General features: G+C 56.3%; 1 protein-coding gene across 1 annotated transcript in view; it reads left to right on the top strand.

Annotated features, from left to right (window-relative positions):
* The window catches only part of SPNS2 (SPNS lysolipid transporter 2, sphingosine-1-phosphate), a 34,865-nt gene that overhangs the window by 15,196 nt on the left and 3,872 nt on the right, over positions 1 to 15,797 (top strand). The window contains exons 3-8 of the mRNA XM_082861316.1: positions 7,516 to 7,652; positions 12,809 to 12,960; positions 13,184 to 13,250; positions 14,547 to 14,689; positions 14,994 to 15,146; positions 15,265 to 15,454. Coding sequence (XP_082717442.1) covers positions 7,516 to 7,652; positions 12,809 to 12,960; positions 13,184 to 13,250; positions 14,547 to 14,689; positions 14,994 to 15,146; positions 15,265 to 15,454 — 842 coding nt within the window. The remainder of the gene's footprint in view (positions 1 to 7,515; positions 7,653 to 12,808; positions 12,961 to 13,183; positions 13,251 to 14,546; positions 14,690 to 14,993; positions 15,147 to 15,264; positions 15,455 to 15,797) is intronic.

The raw sequence follows: 15,797 nt of genomic DNA on the forward strand, positions 1-15,797 counted from the left end.
CTGGGCTTGAGGTTCTCGGCCCCTCACCCCCCGGGGTCCAGCCTTGGGACTGGTGGGGAGGCAGGGCCCGAGCCCCCCAGGGCCAGGGCAGCATGGCAGGTGATTAAGCAGCTATTCCAGCCTCTGCCCCTCCCTCCAGGGTCCATGTCAACCTTGTGACTGCCCTGCCTGCTGTGTAGCCCTGTAGGACCTGAGCTCTTGGCCCTCCACTGGCTGCGGCCCTGCCGGCTGTGCCCTCTGCAGGACCCTCAGGCCTGGGCAGAGACTCAGAGCCAGTATTTCATCCCAGGGCTGGTTCTGACTCGGCCCTGACCTTGCTGTTTCCCCTTGGTCCTGGAGTCCATCTGGCCGTGAGGCCCAGTTAGATGTGGCTGCGAAGGTGCGTGGTCTGCATTCCACTCTGGGAACCCCGTCCCCTCCCGGGCTCTCCTGGGAGGGAGGGGCAGAGAGGCTGGCTCTGTCCAGGAACCTGCCTGACCTGTCTGGGTGGCATTCCACCACGCACTGTGCCAGGCCTCCACGGCCTCCTTGAGCCACAGCCATTCAGCTAGGCTCAGTGCCCATCCTCATTTCCTAGATGGGGCCTCTGGGGCTCAGAGAGGGGAGATGAAAGCTCCAGGGTTCAGCCCGAATACATGAGAATTAACCGAGCTGGGACTATAGGGCAAGGCTGTGCCGTCCAGTTCCTCCTAAGGGCGCCCAGGCCCCTGCCCCTGCAGACATCACCTCCACCCGGGATGTGAGCCCAAGCCCCTCTGCTGGCTCCGCACCCCCCCCCAGCCCCCCTCGCTTGGCCTCCCTGGCTAGGTCAGAGCAAGCCATCCTGACCCGGGGCCTGGGACAGGTTCCTCTAGCCTCCTGGGCTCCGTGCAATGCAGTGACCAGCACTTACAGCTGGAGAGACAGAGTTGAAGCCGGATGGGAGTGTGGGAGGGATCAGGCTGCCGAGCTGGTGAGGGAAGGGCAGGAGGGAGCCTAGCTGCCCATCCCCCTGCTCCGTGGCCCCTGAGTCACTGGGGACCCAGCCCGAGCCTCATCCCCCTCCTGCTCTGGCCTCCTCCATTCAACTCTCACTGATGGAGGTCAGGGCCAGTGTAGCCGCCCAGGGAGCGGGTTGGGAGGGCTGCGAGGGTCCTAGCGCTGCCTCAATTATGTCCCAGGCTGTGTCCTTCTTATCCCTGGCGACCTGGCCGGAGGGGGATGAATCATCCACAGCATCATCTTGTTTGAGTCTTCCTCCTACAAGCCCCCTTTGGTCAGCTTCACTTTCCAAATGGAAGGACAGAGGTCAAGAGAGGGGAAATGACTTGTTTAAGGTCTCATGGTGAGAGAGTAGCAGGCCTGACATTGGGACTTCCTCTTGGCTTGGGATGGGGGCACAGATGGCCGCTGGATTGGTGAGGCTTATCCCAGGTGTCTGAGTGTCTGGCATCTCAGTGTTCTCGGGGTGGGTGCCTCTGGGCCATGGTGAGAGTTCCCAGCACTCTCCAAGACCCTCTAGTCATTACTCTGCGGCCCTCACCCTCCCACCTACCCTGGGCACAGCTGGAATGGCTCCCCAGAATGTCCTTGCCTCTCTGGCCAACTGAGCCAAGAAGCCAGGGGGGCTAGACCAGGATGTGACCCGATGGGCTACCAGGCAAGTCACCTAATTGGCCTCGGCCCCATGCACCTGGCTCTTCCCTGATAGGGTCAGAGCCAGGTGTCGCTGCTTGCCCAGATCAAGGGCCAGGGCTGACAGCTGGGGTGCCTGCTTATTTGTGGGCACCAGGAGCTGCTGGGCCAGGAGACAGGGTCAGGGGGTGGGGCGTGGGGTGGCTGAGAGTTCGGCCTGGGCCTGCCCCTGCTGTTTCCCCTCGGGACCAACTCAGGGCTGGGGTTCGTGGCATCAGGAGGAAGTGTCAGGATTGGGGGGTGGGGGCAGGGGGAGAGTGGACAGAGGAAGAGCCAGCTCAGACTGAAACCAGACGGTGCCTTTGCTTTGGGACCAAGTCTCCTTCTGGCCTTGCTCCCTCCTCACTTTGGCCAGCCTTGCAATATCCTCCCGCTTCGACAGAGACTCAGGTTCTGAAGGCAGAGCTGGGCAGCCCCCGTGGCTCTCCCCACAGGACCCTCCTGTTAGAAGGGAGGCCCGAGAATCTCCCTCCCTGAGGCCTCAGTTGCCAACCTAGGGTTTATATTCTGAGCAGAGTCTGAAGGAGGAGTGGCTCCCATTCTTCCCGTAGGGGCTCCGAGTCTGGTGGGCTTCCGGGTACCGATGGCGCCGGCTGTTCTGGGTCCTCCCCGTCAGCCTGCCGGCCTGGGCCTCCATCCTCCCCATCCTGTGGGCAGGGAGGGTGCTCGGGCAGGGCCTGACCCCACCCACCCCACGCCTGCCGGAGCACCCTCCCTGCCCACAGGATGTGGAGGATGGCGAGTCTCCTCCAAATAACCAGTTGGCCAGATCCGGACTTTGTAAAAATAGACCTGGTTCAGCCCAGGCTGAGGTGGGGCTGGGCATGTGCTCTAAGGCCACAGTCTGGGGGCTCAGGGCTCCCCCAGCGCAGACCTCACCCGCTTCTGCTCCAGGGCCACCTTCTCAGCAGCTCCGTGGGTTCGGACTGCAGGTGGTCTGGGGGCTGCCTGCAGCGGCGCAGAACCCTCAGCGGGAGTCGTTTCAAGCTTTGGGTGCTGGCCTCCTCGGCAGGCCCACGGGAGAAGGCCTCCAACCAGCACCATGAGAGGTGGGTGGCGCCTTAGGGCTGCTGCCCAATGCCTGTCTCCTTGATGACCTCCTGCCAGCCCTGTGAGGAGGGGCGCATCACCCATCTTGCAGAGGAGGGAGTGAGGCTCAGCCCCAGCTTCTCCGGGTGAGCCAGGGGCTCTGACTCCTCCCACTCGGCCCTCCGCGGCCCTGCCCCCTGCCCTGGCTCCCTGCCAGCGGCTCCATTGTCCCAGACCTGTGGGCTCAGCACACGTGAGCTGACGGAGGGCTTCCCCACACCCCGACCACAGGATGTCCTCGTGCCGGGAAAGCCGGCCCTGCCGAGACCAGGGGTGGGGCAGCCAGTCTGCCCAGAAAGCTCTCCTCAACCAGACAAAGACTGTGGGGTTGTGGGTGCTGAGCCCAGGAAGCTTCTAGGCCGGGCTGGTCTTTATTTTCAGCAGAGCTTCCCGCCGGCTGGAGAAGGGTCTGCGCCCCCATCTGGGACATGGGTCACCTGCCCAGGCCTTTGCCTGTGCTGTTGCTTCTTCTTCTTCTTTTTTTTAAATTAATTATTTGGCTGTGTTGGGTCTTCGTTGCTGTGCGCGGGCTTCTCATTGCAGTGGCTTCTCTTGTTGCGGAGTATGGGCTCTAGGCGCGCAGGCTTCAGTAGTTGTGGCATGCAGGCTCAGTAGTTCTGGCTCGCGGGCTCTAGAGCGCAGGCTCAGTAGTTGTGGCGCACGGGCTTAGTTGCTCTTCGGCATGTGGGATCTTCCCGGACCAGGGCTCGAACCTGTGTCCCCTGCATTGGCAGGTGGATTCTTAACCACCACGCCACCAGGGAAGTCCCTGTGCTGTTCCTTCTGCCAGGAATTTATTTCCCTCCAGGCCCTACCTAGTTGTGTTCAGGCGTCTCTGCTGGCTGGTGACAACCCTGAGGGCCGGGAGAGGCCCTTTCTCTTGGCTCCCCAGAGCAGAAGGGAGGGCTGGAAAGATGGATTGTGTCTCCCTGCTGACCTTGGTTTCCCTTGTCCCCAAGGGGAAGGCCCTGAGAGACAAGAGAGTCCAGGGTCGGGAGGGTTGCTATGTCATCTTGGGCAAGTTCTTCCACCTTCCAGTGGCCCCAGCTGTACAATGGGACAGACGGTAAAACTCAGGTTGGGACTTGGTGACCTTTGGCGGGACAGGGGTGGGGATGGGGTGTGGCTGCCCCAGCAGGAGTCCATCTGAAGTCCCAGGTGCCTCTGCCCACCCAGAAGAGCAGGCAGAAAGCCAGGGGGAAAGCACTAGGGGGGCTGCCTTCCGGTTCTGCTGTGGACAGGAGGATAGGGATGGACCAGGATGGCTGAGGTCTGGCTCACCTCCTCCAGCCCCTCTGCACCCACCCAGTGGGGGCTTGGCCAGCGCTCCTCCTTGAAGGGGGAGAACAGTGTGCTGTGGATCTCCACTGCCCTCTAACTGACACCAAACCTGGAACTAGGGGTTAGGGCCCGATCTCCCTCAGTGGTCTCCTCTCCCACTGCTTCCTCTCTCTATCACCTTCCCAGCCTACAGCCTCATGCGTCTTCCTGCTGTCCCTGACACACCCTGAACTTTCTCTGACCTTTGGAACATCAGCTGGGATCTTCTGCCTTCCCAGCCTGGCCACCTGTGGTGTGATTTAGAGCAAGGACTCTGGAGTCAAACTGGGGTATAAATTCTAGCTTAGCCACACACGAGCTGTATGATGTCACTACTTTTAGCCTCTACTGTTTCCTCCGTAAGATGAAGGTAATAGGGAGAATCAAATGAGATCATCTGTGCTTATGGCCAGGGCACATCCATGAACGGTAACTGCAGTTATTACTAACAATAAGCGTTATGCCTCATTAACCATTATACAGTCTTAAAAGATTTGTAATTCATATTTTAGTATACTTGATTTTAAGTAGTATCATCAGGGTGAACTCCTATGTAGCCTTCAGTGCCCTGCTCTGCTATCACTGCCTCTATGAAGCCTCCCTTCATTGTCTTGGTAGGATTTGGCCCTCCTTGCTGGTTCCCTGGCATTTTAACTCTTTAAGCTGGGCAACCCATGGACAGGGTCTGCTTCTTGGCCAGACAGGGGGGCAACTCCTATTCTGATTCTTTCTGTCCACTCCTCACCTAATACAGACAGGCATGGAGGCAACAATTCTTCCTTCTCCCCTAACATGTGTAAGTCCTGATGAGACTGAAATCTCTTTCCAGCCCATATCCTGGTCTGATCTCAGGCAGGTCCTGGGAGACAGACCCAGCAGGAAAAATTCTTTTTCTAGATAAGAGGAAATAATTTCTACCTTGACTGATCTAAACAAGGGCCCAGTGTTGACCAAGAGCTGACCCACTCTGGGCATGGGCAGGACGTGGCATTAAGCCCCTTACACGCATTATCTCATCCAGTGCTCAGAGCAAGCAGGGAGTTGCTATTTTTATCTTTATTTTACAGATGAGGAAGTTGGCGTGCTGGAGGTGGCTTAGCTTCATGAGAGTTGATTGTTAAGTTTTCAGGAATTGTGTGAGCTGGTTGTTAAGCACAACCGTTATTACAAACTGAATGATATAAACTTACAATTACACAACATCACAGCATAGCACAGGGAGATCGGCTCCGTGCTTCGCGATGACCTAGAGGGGTGGGATAGGGAGGGTGGGAGGGAGGCTCAAGAGGGAGGGGATGTGGGGACACGTGTATGCACATGGCTGATTCGCTTTGCTGTGCAACAGAAACTAACGCAGTATTGTGAAGCAATTATACAGTTATACTTTGTATAATTATACTCCAAAGAGCTATTAAAAAGAAAAACCCAAAGGTAATAAACATTCAGAATTCATCACCCCCTAATTATTTTGCTACCTTTCACTATTATCTACGTTCCTAAGGTTATTTATGTCTGTTGGATCTAGGTGGTAGAAATACTCTATGTACAACTCTGTGACTGCATCTCTCTTCCCAACTCTGATTAGTGACATCACCTTGGTAGCTTGAAATCAGGCCATGGTGGGAGTATGTGCACCATGAAAATGGGCAAACACTACACATCAGGGCTCCCCCCCACCCCGCCTCATTTTTGGAGAGCCGGTTGCTAAACATTTATCAGCACACCACTGAATTGAGGGACAGAGAGGTTGTGACCTTCCCAAGGTCACCCAGCTGGGAAGGAATAGAGCTGAATTCAAGGCCAGGCACTGCGTCTCTGGTGCCCAGATTCGTGCACCTCTCTGCTGATTCTGCCCGAGGCCCCAGTCACACAGTTGGGATTAAAAGATTGCCCCCCACACCCAGACATGCTCACCATCCTGCTCCCTGGGATAAGTGAGGGACAGTCGCGCTGCACCAGCCCAGCCTGCTCTCACCTCCTTGCCTCCTTCCTCCCCTCCCTCTATCTCTTCTCCTAGGGGCTCAGGTCTGTGAGGGAACAGCCAGACCCTGTGAATGTTTAGCTTGGCCAGCCACCTTATCTGCCCCCCCGGCCTTTGTCTGGCCATCTGCCCGTCAGCTGTGGGATTGCCTTCCAGGAGGAGGAATCAGGGGCTGCCTCACCGCATGACCTAGCGACTACCCTGCGTTGCTGGACTCTTTATCCCCCCTGAGACCTCGAAGGCCCCTCCCATGCTGGTAGTGTCATCCTCACAGGGTCCTCTGAGACTCTGCTGCTCTATTGTTCTGGAAGAACAAAACCAGGTCACATCACTCCTCTGCTCAGCATCCTCTGGTGTTTTCCTTTCTCACCCGTAGAAGCCACAGTCACCACAGTGAGCCACAAGGCCCTACCCCATCTGGCCTTTTCCCCAGGGTTCCTCTGCTCCAGCCACTCTGGTCTATTTGTTGTTCCACAAATATGCTAAGCACATTCCTGCCCCAGGGCCTTTGCACTTGCTGTTCTCAACCCAATATTTGCATGATTTGTCTCCTCCTCTCCTCCAGATCTTTGCTGAAATGTCACCTCTGACCTTTCTATTTAAAATGTTAACATCTGTTTTCTTTTTCTCACACACTTTTCCTATCTCCTGTTTCTGCCCTTTTTCCCTCCTTAGCATGTGTCACCCCTTGACATACTATATTTTTTATTTCATTGTTTCTCACTAGAATGAAAACTGCAAGAGTCTAGGAATTTTGGTCTTTGTTGAATGGATGAAAGGATGGATGAGTGAATGAGTGAATGAGTGAACAAATGAATGACAATGTTTCCAAATGTCAGGAAAGTCTCTGCAGTCTCTGGGAGTGAGGGTGGCTGTGTGATCTGGCAGGTATGAGACTGGGGGTTCCAGGTCCAGTTCTGCTCCGATTTGCTGTGTGACCTTGGGTAGGTCCCTTTCCCTCTCTGAACCTTTTTTTCAAGTATAATAAGGAGAGTAGCATGGCAAAGTATAAGGAACACTGGCTCTGGAGTCAGACGGGGTCAAATCCCCACTGGGACATTTACTATTGGTGGGGCCTTAGGCAAGTCACTTCTCTCTGAGTGTCTCCCCATCTGTGAGGTGGGATGGGGGTCAGAAAGATACACAGGATGCTGTGTGGTGAGCCCCTAGCACCTGACAAGTAGAAAATGTTCAGTGAATAATCTTTACTCTTTTAAAAAGTACCCGAAGGGCTCATCTGCCACTGGGCGTTGAAGAGGATGGAGTCGTGGAGTCTCCTAACCCAGAGGGCCTGTCCTACCTCCCCTGGGCCCAGATCTGGCCGAGGTTGCCCCTCTCGGGCAGCGGCTGCTTCCTCAGCAGGCGCTTGGCCTCTCGCTGGGTGGTCTGGGCGGCTGGGCTCAGCCATGAGACCCCTGTGCCACAACCGCGGCTCTCCTCTCCCCACGCAGCATTCATCTGCAGCTTCATGGTGGCTGCCCCCATCTTCGGCTACCTGGGTGACCGCTTCAACAGGAAGGTGATCCTCAGCTGCGGGATTTTCTTCTGGTCGGCTGTCACGTTCTCCAGCTCCTTCATCCCGCAGCAGGTGAGGCCTGCCCGGGCCTTCCACCCGGCATTCCTGCTCATCCTGTCCGTGTGTCCTGGTTCCTCCAGCGGGTGGCAAGTCTGATTGACCTATCCTAGTCTAGACTGGGGTTCCAGCCCGTTGGGTCCAAGTATGGTGGGATGAGGGGGGGTCTTTGGGTACTTCTATACACTGGCCCTACTGATTGGGCTTTCCCCGTGCTGGCCTTGAACTGAGGGACTCACAGCCCTGTGTGGCATCCTGACTCTCTCTGAGCTGCTTCTGATTTGGGGAGGATGCAAGGATCGGGGGGCAAGTCTGGCCTTGGGTTCTAGTTCTGGCTCTGCTGTCATCTTGCTGTGTGACCCTAGATGCGTCAGTACCCTTCTCTAGGCCTCACACAGTTTGCTCTTTGTCCAACCATCAGCCAGCTCCTTGGGTCAAAGTCCTAGGGAGACAAACATTAGTTCAGTGTCAGGAAGATCTTTCTTTCTGTTTTTTTTTTTTTTTTTTTTTTGGCCACAATGTGCAGCTTGTGGGATGTTAGTTCCCCAACCAGGGATTGAACCCAGGCCCTCAGCAATGAGAGTGTGGAGTCCTAACCACTGGACTGCCAGGGAATCCCCAGGAAGGAAGATGTTTCTTACTTGGCTCTCACAGTTCTGGATTTGAATATCCCAATTCTGTGGCCCACTCAGCTTTGTGATCTGGAGAAACTTCTCTGAGCCTCAGTTTCCTCATCTTTAATTGGGGATAATACTTCTTAGTATGAAGGGTGGTTGTGAGAAATAATTGAACTCATGAATGTCCAGACCCTGACACATGGCAGGTTTCAACAAATCATTATTTCTGTTCTTTCTTCCAATGAGGAGATATGTTGCTCTGAGAGGTAGTGAGTGTCCCGTCACTAGGGGTCTTCAAGCAGAGGATGGACAATCACATGATGGCTACTATAGAGGGAGATAGAGGAAGAAGGGGACGGACTTCCCTGGTGGCGCAGTGGATGAGAATCCGCCTGCCAATGCAGGGGACACAGGTTCGAGCCCTGGTCCAGGAAGATCCCACATGCCGTGGAGCAACTAAGCCCGTGCACCACAACTACTGAGCCTGTACTTTAGAGCCCGCATGCCGCAACTACTGAGCCTGTGCACCACAACTATTGAGCCTGAGCTCTAGAGCCTGCATGCTGCAACTATGAAATCCGCGCACCTAGAGCCCGTGCTCCGCAACAAGAGAAGCCACCACAATGAGAAACCTGCGCACCGTAATGAAGAGTAGCCCCCGCTCGCTGCAACTAGAGAAAGCCTGCAATCAGCGGCAATGAAGACCCAAAGCAGCCAAAAATAAATAAAATTAAATCTTAAAGAAGGGGAGAAGACCAGGATTTGCCTTCAGGGAGTGTTCAGCCTAGGGGACAAAGGAGGAGACCCTGGCCTTGGGAGCATCCAGGCCTGGGGATGGGAAGATGTGACAGGAGCTCCCATGTTCAGAGCCTTCAAGATAAGCAAAGTGCTGAAAGTCCTCACTGAAAAGAGAGCAGTCTCTGACATCCATGTGGTCAGGGAAGACTTCCTGGAGGAGGTGGCAGTTGAGCTGGGCAGGCAAGACAGGGAGGTTAGGCCTTTTGGTGAAGATAGCACAGGCAGAGGGAGCAGCCCCATGGAGGCAGAAATGGTGGAGTGTGTTGGTAGATTGAGGAGGAGAGTGCTTTGGCTGGAAAGGAAGGCAGGGACCAGGTCATAGAGAGCCTTGAATGCCAGGTTGGAAGCCCTGAGCTTTCTCCTGAGGGAAGTGCTGGACCCTGGAAGAGTCTGAAGAAGGGCAATAGTGAGTCAGATTTACACTGATCGAGAGGAGGTTGGAGGTGAGGGCAGAGAGAACTGGCAGGTTTGGGGGATACAAGTTTGCTTCATGGGGCAGCTTCATAGCGAAGGGTCAGGCCAGGTAATAAGCTCCAGGCCTAGGACTTCCCTGGTGGCATAGTGGTTAAGAATCCACCTGCCAATGCAGGGGACACAGGTTTGAGCCCTGGTCTGGGAAGATCCCACATGCCACGGAGCAACTAAGCCTGTGCGCCACAACTACTGAGCCTGTGCTCTAGAGCCCACGAGCCACAACTACTGAGCCTGTGAGCCACAGCTACTGAAGCCCGTGCACCTAGAGCCCATGCTCTGCAAAAAGAGAAGCCACCGCAATGAGAAGCCCGTGCACCACAACGAAGAGTAGCCCCTGCTAGCCGCAACTAGAGAAAGCCCGCGTGCAGCAATGAAGGCCCAATGCAGCTAAAAATAAATTAAAAACAAAAAACAAAAAATCCCAGGCCTAGAACGTCAGGCAGAGCCTGATGGCCACAGTCAGAAATGGGGACTGGACCAGAAGAAGCTTCTGGACCCCCTCTGGCTCTTGTTCTGCCCCTGATCAGGCTCCTCCTCATCTGACCTCTGGGGCTGCTTCTGGGGTTAACCAGTGAGTACAGGACCACGATGTCAAGGCTGGTCCCCACTCTGGGTGTGTGGAAGGAAGGGAGAGATGGGGAGAGAAGATGAGTAGAGGCAGAGAGAGAAACGGATCACTCCCAATTAATCTATGAGTTCATTGCAGTCACAATCCGAGTCCCGTGGGGGTTTTCGGTGGGCCTTGGCAATGTGATTCTGAAGTAAATCTGGCAGAGAAGGTGCCCAGGAACAGCCAAAACATTGTGAAAACAACAATGAAAGGGCTCCTGTCCTATCAGTTATCAAAACACGGCTATTCTAATGGAAACAGCAGAGGGATAAACTAAGAGACCAAGGAGACAGTCCTCCTTTCTATGGGAATTGAGTGGAGGATGAAAGTTGCATCTCAAATAAATGGTGTTGGGAGTATTGACTCTCCATCTGGATGGAAGATAAAGTAAAGTATGGTCTGCATTTCTAACCATACTTCAAAATAAATCCCAGCCAGGTGAAAGTAAAGTAAAAAGCAAACCATAAAGGTCTAGAACTAAAATTCAACAAGAAAAAGACAAACAACCCGGTAGAAAAAATGGGCAAAGGATAGTGACAGGCACTTCCAGGGGAAGATCCCCCAACAGGCAACATATGTAGGAAGAGACGGTTCTCGGCTTCTTGAGTAATCAGGGCACTGCAAATTAAAACAACAATGAGTTACCGTTTCACACCCATCAGATTGGCGGCAATTAAAAAGGCTGACAATACCAAGTGTTATTCAAGCTACTAGCGGGAGTGTAAATTGGTAGAGCCTCTTTGGAGAGCAAAGTGGGGCAGGATTTTGTAAAATTCTGTGTACACCGCACAGCCCAGCCTTCTACTTGGGGGTATATGCCGAAGGGAGAAGCTCCAACTCGTGGACACAAAGTGACAGGTTTACGTAAGGATGTTTGCTGCAAGTTTTGTAATAGGAAAAAAAAGAGAGAAACTAAATGACCTCGACTTGGGGGACGCCCAGGTAGAATGGGGTGTATTCATACTGTGAGCTTCTTAGCAGCAAATGAATGAACTAGATCTATATTAACCAGCTGAAATGGGTTTCCAAAAGATGAGGGAAAAAAATCAAGTTGTGGGACAAGACGCATGGAATGCTCTTTTTTTTTTTTTTAATATTTATTTTACTTTTGGCTGTGTCGGGTGTTAGCTGCTATAGCATGATCTTTGTTGCGGCATGTGGGCTGCTGTCTAGTTGTAGCTCGCGTGCTCGGTAGTTGCGGCATGGGGGCTCCCAGTCCCCCAACTAGGGACCGAACCCGCGTCCCCTGCACTGGAAGGTGGATTCTCAACCACCGGACCAGCAGGGAAGTCCCAGGGATGGTCTTTTTATGTTTATTGTGTGAGAGCACACAGGGGACACTAAATGTTGTTCCTTGGTACGTGTATGTGCAGGCAAAGGTAGAGAGGAAGTCGTGACAAATGCACAAGATAGCCAGTTCCTGGGGGAGGAGTGGGGATCTATGGGATCCCTTGTCAAAGAGGTCTTATCTGCCTGCTCTTGTACGGAGGAGAATAAGGAAATCACTCCCATTTTCTTTCTCTTTCTAAAATATAACAAACATAAAAGAATATTGTGTATCATTCTGGGATGGACTAGCCCTTCTTGAGCAAGATGTGAAATCCAGAAGCCGTTAAGGGAAAATCAACAGCTTGGACAGCATCAAATTAACCAACACAAAATAAAGCTTCTGTATGATGAAACTCCCCACAAACAAAGTGGAAAGAAGGATGATGGAAAATATTTGTGACCTATCCAATAAACCTCAATTCCCATGATATAGAAAACGCTAACAGAAACCGATACAAGAAAGACAAAGAACCCAACAGAAAAATAGGCAAAGGCTGTGGGCTGCTGCTTCTCCGGGACAGAAGCCCAGGCAAGGGGCCAGGAGAAGGAAGACTCAGAGATGGAGGGTGAGAGAGCGAATGAACTATGGAAACGAGAGGCGCAGACATGGATGGCAGGACCAGCGACACAGAGAGAGGGCCGGGAAAGAGATGTGCAGAGACAGGGAGACCTGGAGGAGGGCTGGATGTGGGCAATGCTGGCCGGATGGGTGGTCGGGGTGGGGCCGGGGAAAAATGACCAGGCTTGGTTCTCAGGCCCTGGGCAGCTGGGGGGATGGAGGGGCTGGGTCCACATCAAAGGGGTAGAACCACTGGCAGCTGGCACGGCCCCACCCTTCCCATGTAGCTGGGCTTTGCTCTTTGATTTGTGCATGGAGGAGGGGCACTGAGCCCACTGGGCTGCCCTGCCCACTCCCCATTTACACTGGGTCCTCAGTGCTGCTAGGGTCAGCCCAGCTGCCTGGTCAGGGGATGGGACACAGAGTAGGGGTGGCTTAAGGCTCCCAAGAAGGGGCCAGAACCCAGGGAGGAAGTCTCCCAATGAGTCAGGGTGGCAGTGGAGACACAGGCTTACGTCCCCCGCCAAACCTACAACTCTCAGCCCCTGAAAGTCCAGCTCCATCCGAGCACTGGGCCAGCTAGACCCAGTCCGACCCACTATTCAGAGGCAGGAATTGAGGCCCAGTGTGGCCTGGGGTGTCGTCGTTGCTGAGGCAGGGGTTGGGCTCCACCCTCTCTCCTGTCTCCTGGGCCCTGCTGCGGGTAGGGAGCAAAGCCGGGAGCGGGCATGCGCAGGCAGGGGAGCAGGCGGGCCCCCCCAGCGCTCTCCGCCCCTCCCCACAGCACTTCTGGCTGCTGGTCCTGTCCCGCGGGCTGGTGGGCATCGGCGAGGCCAGCTACTCCACCATCGCGCCCACCATCATCGGCGACCTCTTCACCAAGAACACGCGCACACTCATGCTGTCTGTCTTCTACTTCGCCATCCCTCTGGGCAGGTGAGGATCCGGGCCAGGTCCCTTCGGGTTTCTCACCACTCCCTCTCTCTGGAGTTTGGCCCTCTGTGACCTAAACACAGGGGCAGGCAGCCTTGAGAAGCGCCTGGACCAGCTCCCTGGCTGGCTGGGTGGGGGCGGGGGCTGGTGGCCTCCTAGACTGGTGAGCATCCCCTGCCCCCGACGCCCTGCCCATCCCTGCCTGACCGTCCCGTCCTCTCTGCAGCGGCCTGGGCTACATCACCGGCTCCAGCGTGAAGCAGGCGGCCGGAGACTGGCACTGGGCCTTGCGGGTAAGGACACCCCCAGACCAGCCGTTGCCCAGGGTCACCCAGAGATTCAGGGACAGAGCCTCAGCCGCCAGGCTCCCCACCTCGCGGGCCTGGGCTCTTCTCCTTCAGTTCACTTGGAGGTGTGAAGGGTGCCAGACTCGCCCCACTCAGGGGCCCCAGTCTGTGAGGACGAAGGAAATTCCACGTTCACGGCAGCACTTCCTGCTGTGGCCTGTGCTGGGGCGGGGCTGAGGCGAGACCCCTGTGTGAGGGCCCCGGGGTCTGGAACCACTTCCTGTCCTGCAGGAGGACTCGGCACAAGTCTGCCAAGGCCCCCGGACAGTGCAATCAGAGGAAACAGAGATCCCCAGTCTTGTGAAGGAGAGGAAGCTTAAGACAAAGTGTTTTTTCCTCAAAAGCAGGAAGGAAGCAGCCTCCGTGGAATTTTTTCATGGGGGGCGGCGAATGGAGAGGAACTCCCCAGACCATGGGCTCCCAGGCCTGGTGGGGATGGGTACAGATTTCCCTGTTCTCAGGAGCTGGTGGAGGGACTGGTATATTGGAATCCAGACTCCCGAGATGTGCCCTTTCCATCTGGAGAGAGGCCTGGGGCCTCTCAACACTGGGCAGGATGCAGGGAAGACCCAAAGGGGCTCCTGAGCCTCTGTTCTCCTGGAACCCACACGGGCCCCTCCCAAACCATAAGCTACATGCGCAGCCGGTCCCTTCTCAGTGCCCGCCCCCCACCACCAGGGTGAGGAGCTGGCCCGGGAAGCTTTTCCAGACCCAGGGAGGCGGGCAGGAGCTGGTATCTGGCTCCCTGTCCCCAGGAACACTCCTCTCCCAGTCATCATTCCATATGTCCGCCCACCTACCTTCCTTTTGTTCCATCGATCACCCATCATTCATCACTCGTCACCCATCACCTATCCACTCATCCGTCCTCCTGTCCTTCCATGTGTTAATTCATCCACCCAGCAATCTATCCATCCAACCATCCATCTGTCCATCTCTCTGACTATTCAGCCATCTGTCCTCCCTCCTCCATCCATCTGACCATCCCTCCCTCCCTTTCACTTTCCGTCCTCTCTCCCATCCGGCCCCTGGGCGGCACAGCCCATTTTGAGCCCCCAAGCCCCATATGCTAGCCTCACCCCCAGTGGCTTTGCCCAGTCAGGAAGGCTGGGCAGATACCAGCCCAGAGGAGGAGCCCGGGGCCCAGAGAAGGCGTGGCTGGCCTGCTCCCCCTTCCAGGTGCAGCAGAGACAAAGACGCCTGGGCCCTGGTGTCCTGACTTGGTGCACCCTGACCCACCAGGTGTCCCCCATCCTGGGCATGATCACAGGAACGCTCATCCTCGTCCTGGTCCCGGCCACTAGGAGAGGCCACGCTGACCAGCTCGGGGGGCAGCTCAAGGCCCGGACGTCATGGCTCCGAGACATGAAGGCCCTGATCCGCAAGTGAGTACTGCTGGGAGGGGTCCAGTGGGAAGAGGGAGGGAGGGGCGCTGAGAGGAGAGGACCCCAACTTGCAGGCTGGCCCACACAGCCTGCTTGGCCAGACTCCCTGTCCACAGTGCTGGGGCTACGAGTGTTTACGATCCCTGAAGCCAGAGCCCTCAGCCCCAGAGCCCGTAGGCAAGGCATTTGAGGCCTTCTGTCCCTGGGGGAAGGAGGGAGGAAAGCCTGCCTCCTGGGCCCGACCCTGCCAGCTGCGGGGATGCTGGCCCCCCCGCTCAGTGTTGCTGCCCCGGCCTCTCCCCAGCCGCAGCTACGTCTTCTCCTCCCTGGCCACGTCAGCCGTGTCCTTCGCCACAGGGGCCCTGGGCATGTGGATCCCGCTCTACCTGCACCGTGCCCAAGTCGTGCAGAAGGCGGTGGAGACGTGCAGCAGCCCGCCCTGTGCGGCCAAGGACAGGTGCGGCCAGGCGGGCTCAGTGGGCGGGTGGGGATGGCGGCGGGGTGAGGGAGGCCGCCGGCCCCTCTACCCCAGCCCTGCCCTCTAACCCGTGCTGCACCGTCCTCTGTCTCCGCAGCCTCATCTTCGGGGCCATCACCTGCTTTACGGGTTTTCTCGGGGTGGTCACGGGCGCAGGAGCCACACGCTGGTGCCGCCTGCGGACCCAGCGGGCTGACCCGCTGGTGTGCGCTGTGGGTATGCTGGGCTCCGCCATCTTCATCTGCCTCATCTTCGTGGCGGCCAAGAGCAGCATCGTGGGGGCCTATGTGAGTACGGTGGGAGTGCCAGGGTGGCCGGGGAGCTGGGCTCTGGAGGAGGAAATGCAGTCTGACTTGGGGCAGGGGGTGGGACCCCCCCACGGGGAGGCTCCCCCACGGGGAGGCTCCCCCACGGGGAGGCTCCCCCACGGGGAGGCTTCAGTCCTCAGTCTGCCCCTGCTCTGTCCAGGGCTGTGGGCCTGGCTTGAAGCCTGTAGCTAATCCACAAATTCCCCGTGCGCCTGACCGCCAGGAGCCGGGGGGGAAGGCTTCTGGGGGCTCCCGGCCAGCAGTCAGGGTGCAGGGAGCAGCCTGGGGCCGGTGGCGGGTAGAGCGCCCCCTGATGGTTGCT

Source organism: Leucopleurus acutus, assembly GCF_964270905.1.
Source record: "Leucopleurus acutus genome assembly, chromosome: 19".
Taxonomy (NCBI): Eukaryota; Metazoa; Chordata; class Mammalia; order Artiodactyla; family Delphinidae; genus Leucopleurus; species Leucopleurus acutus.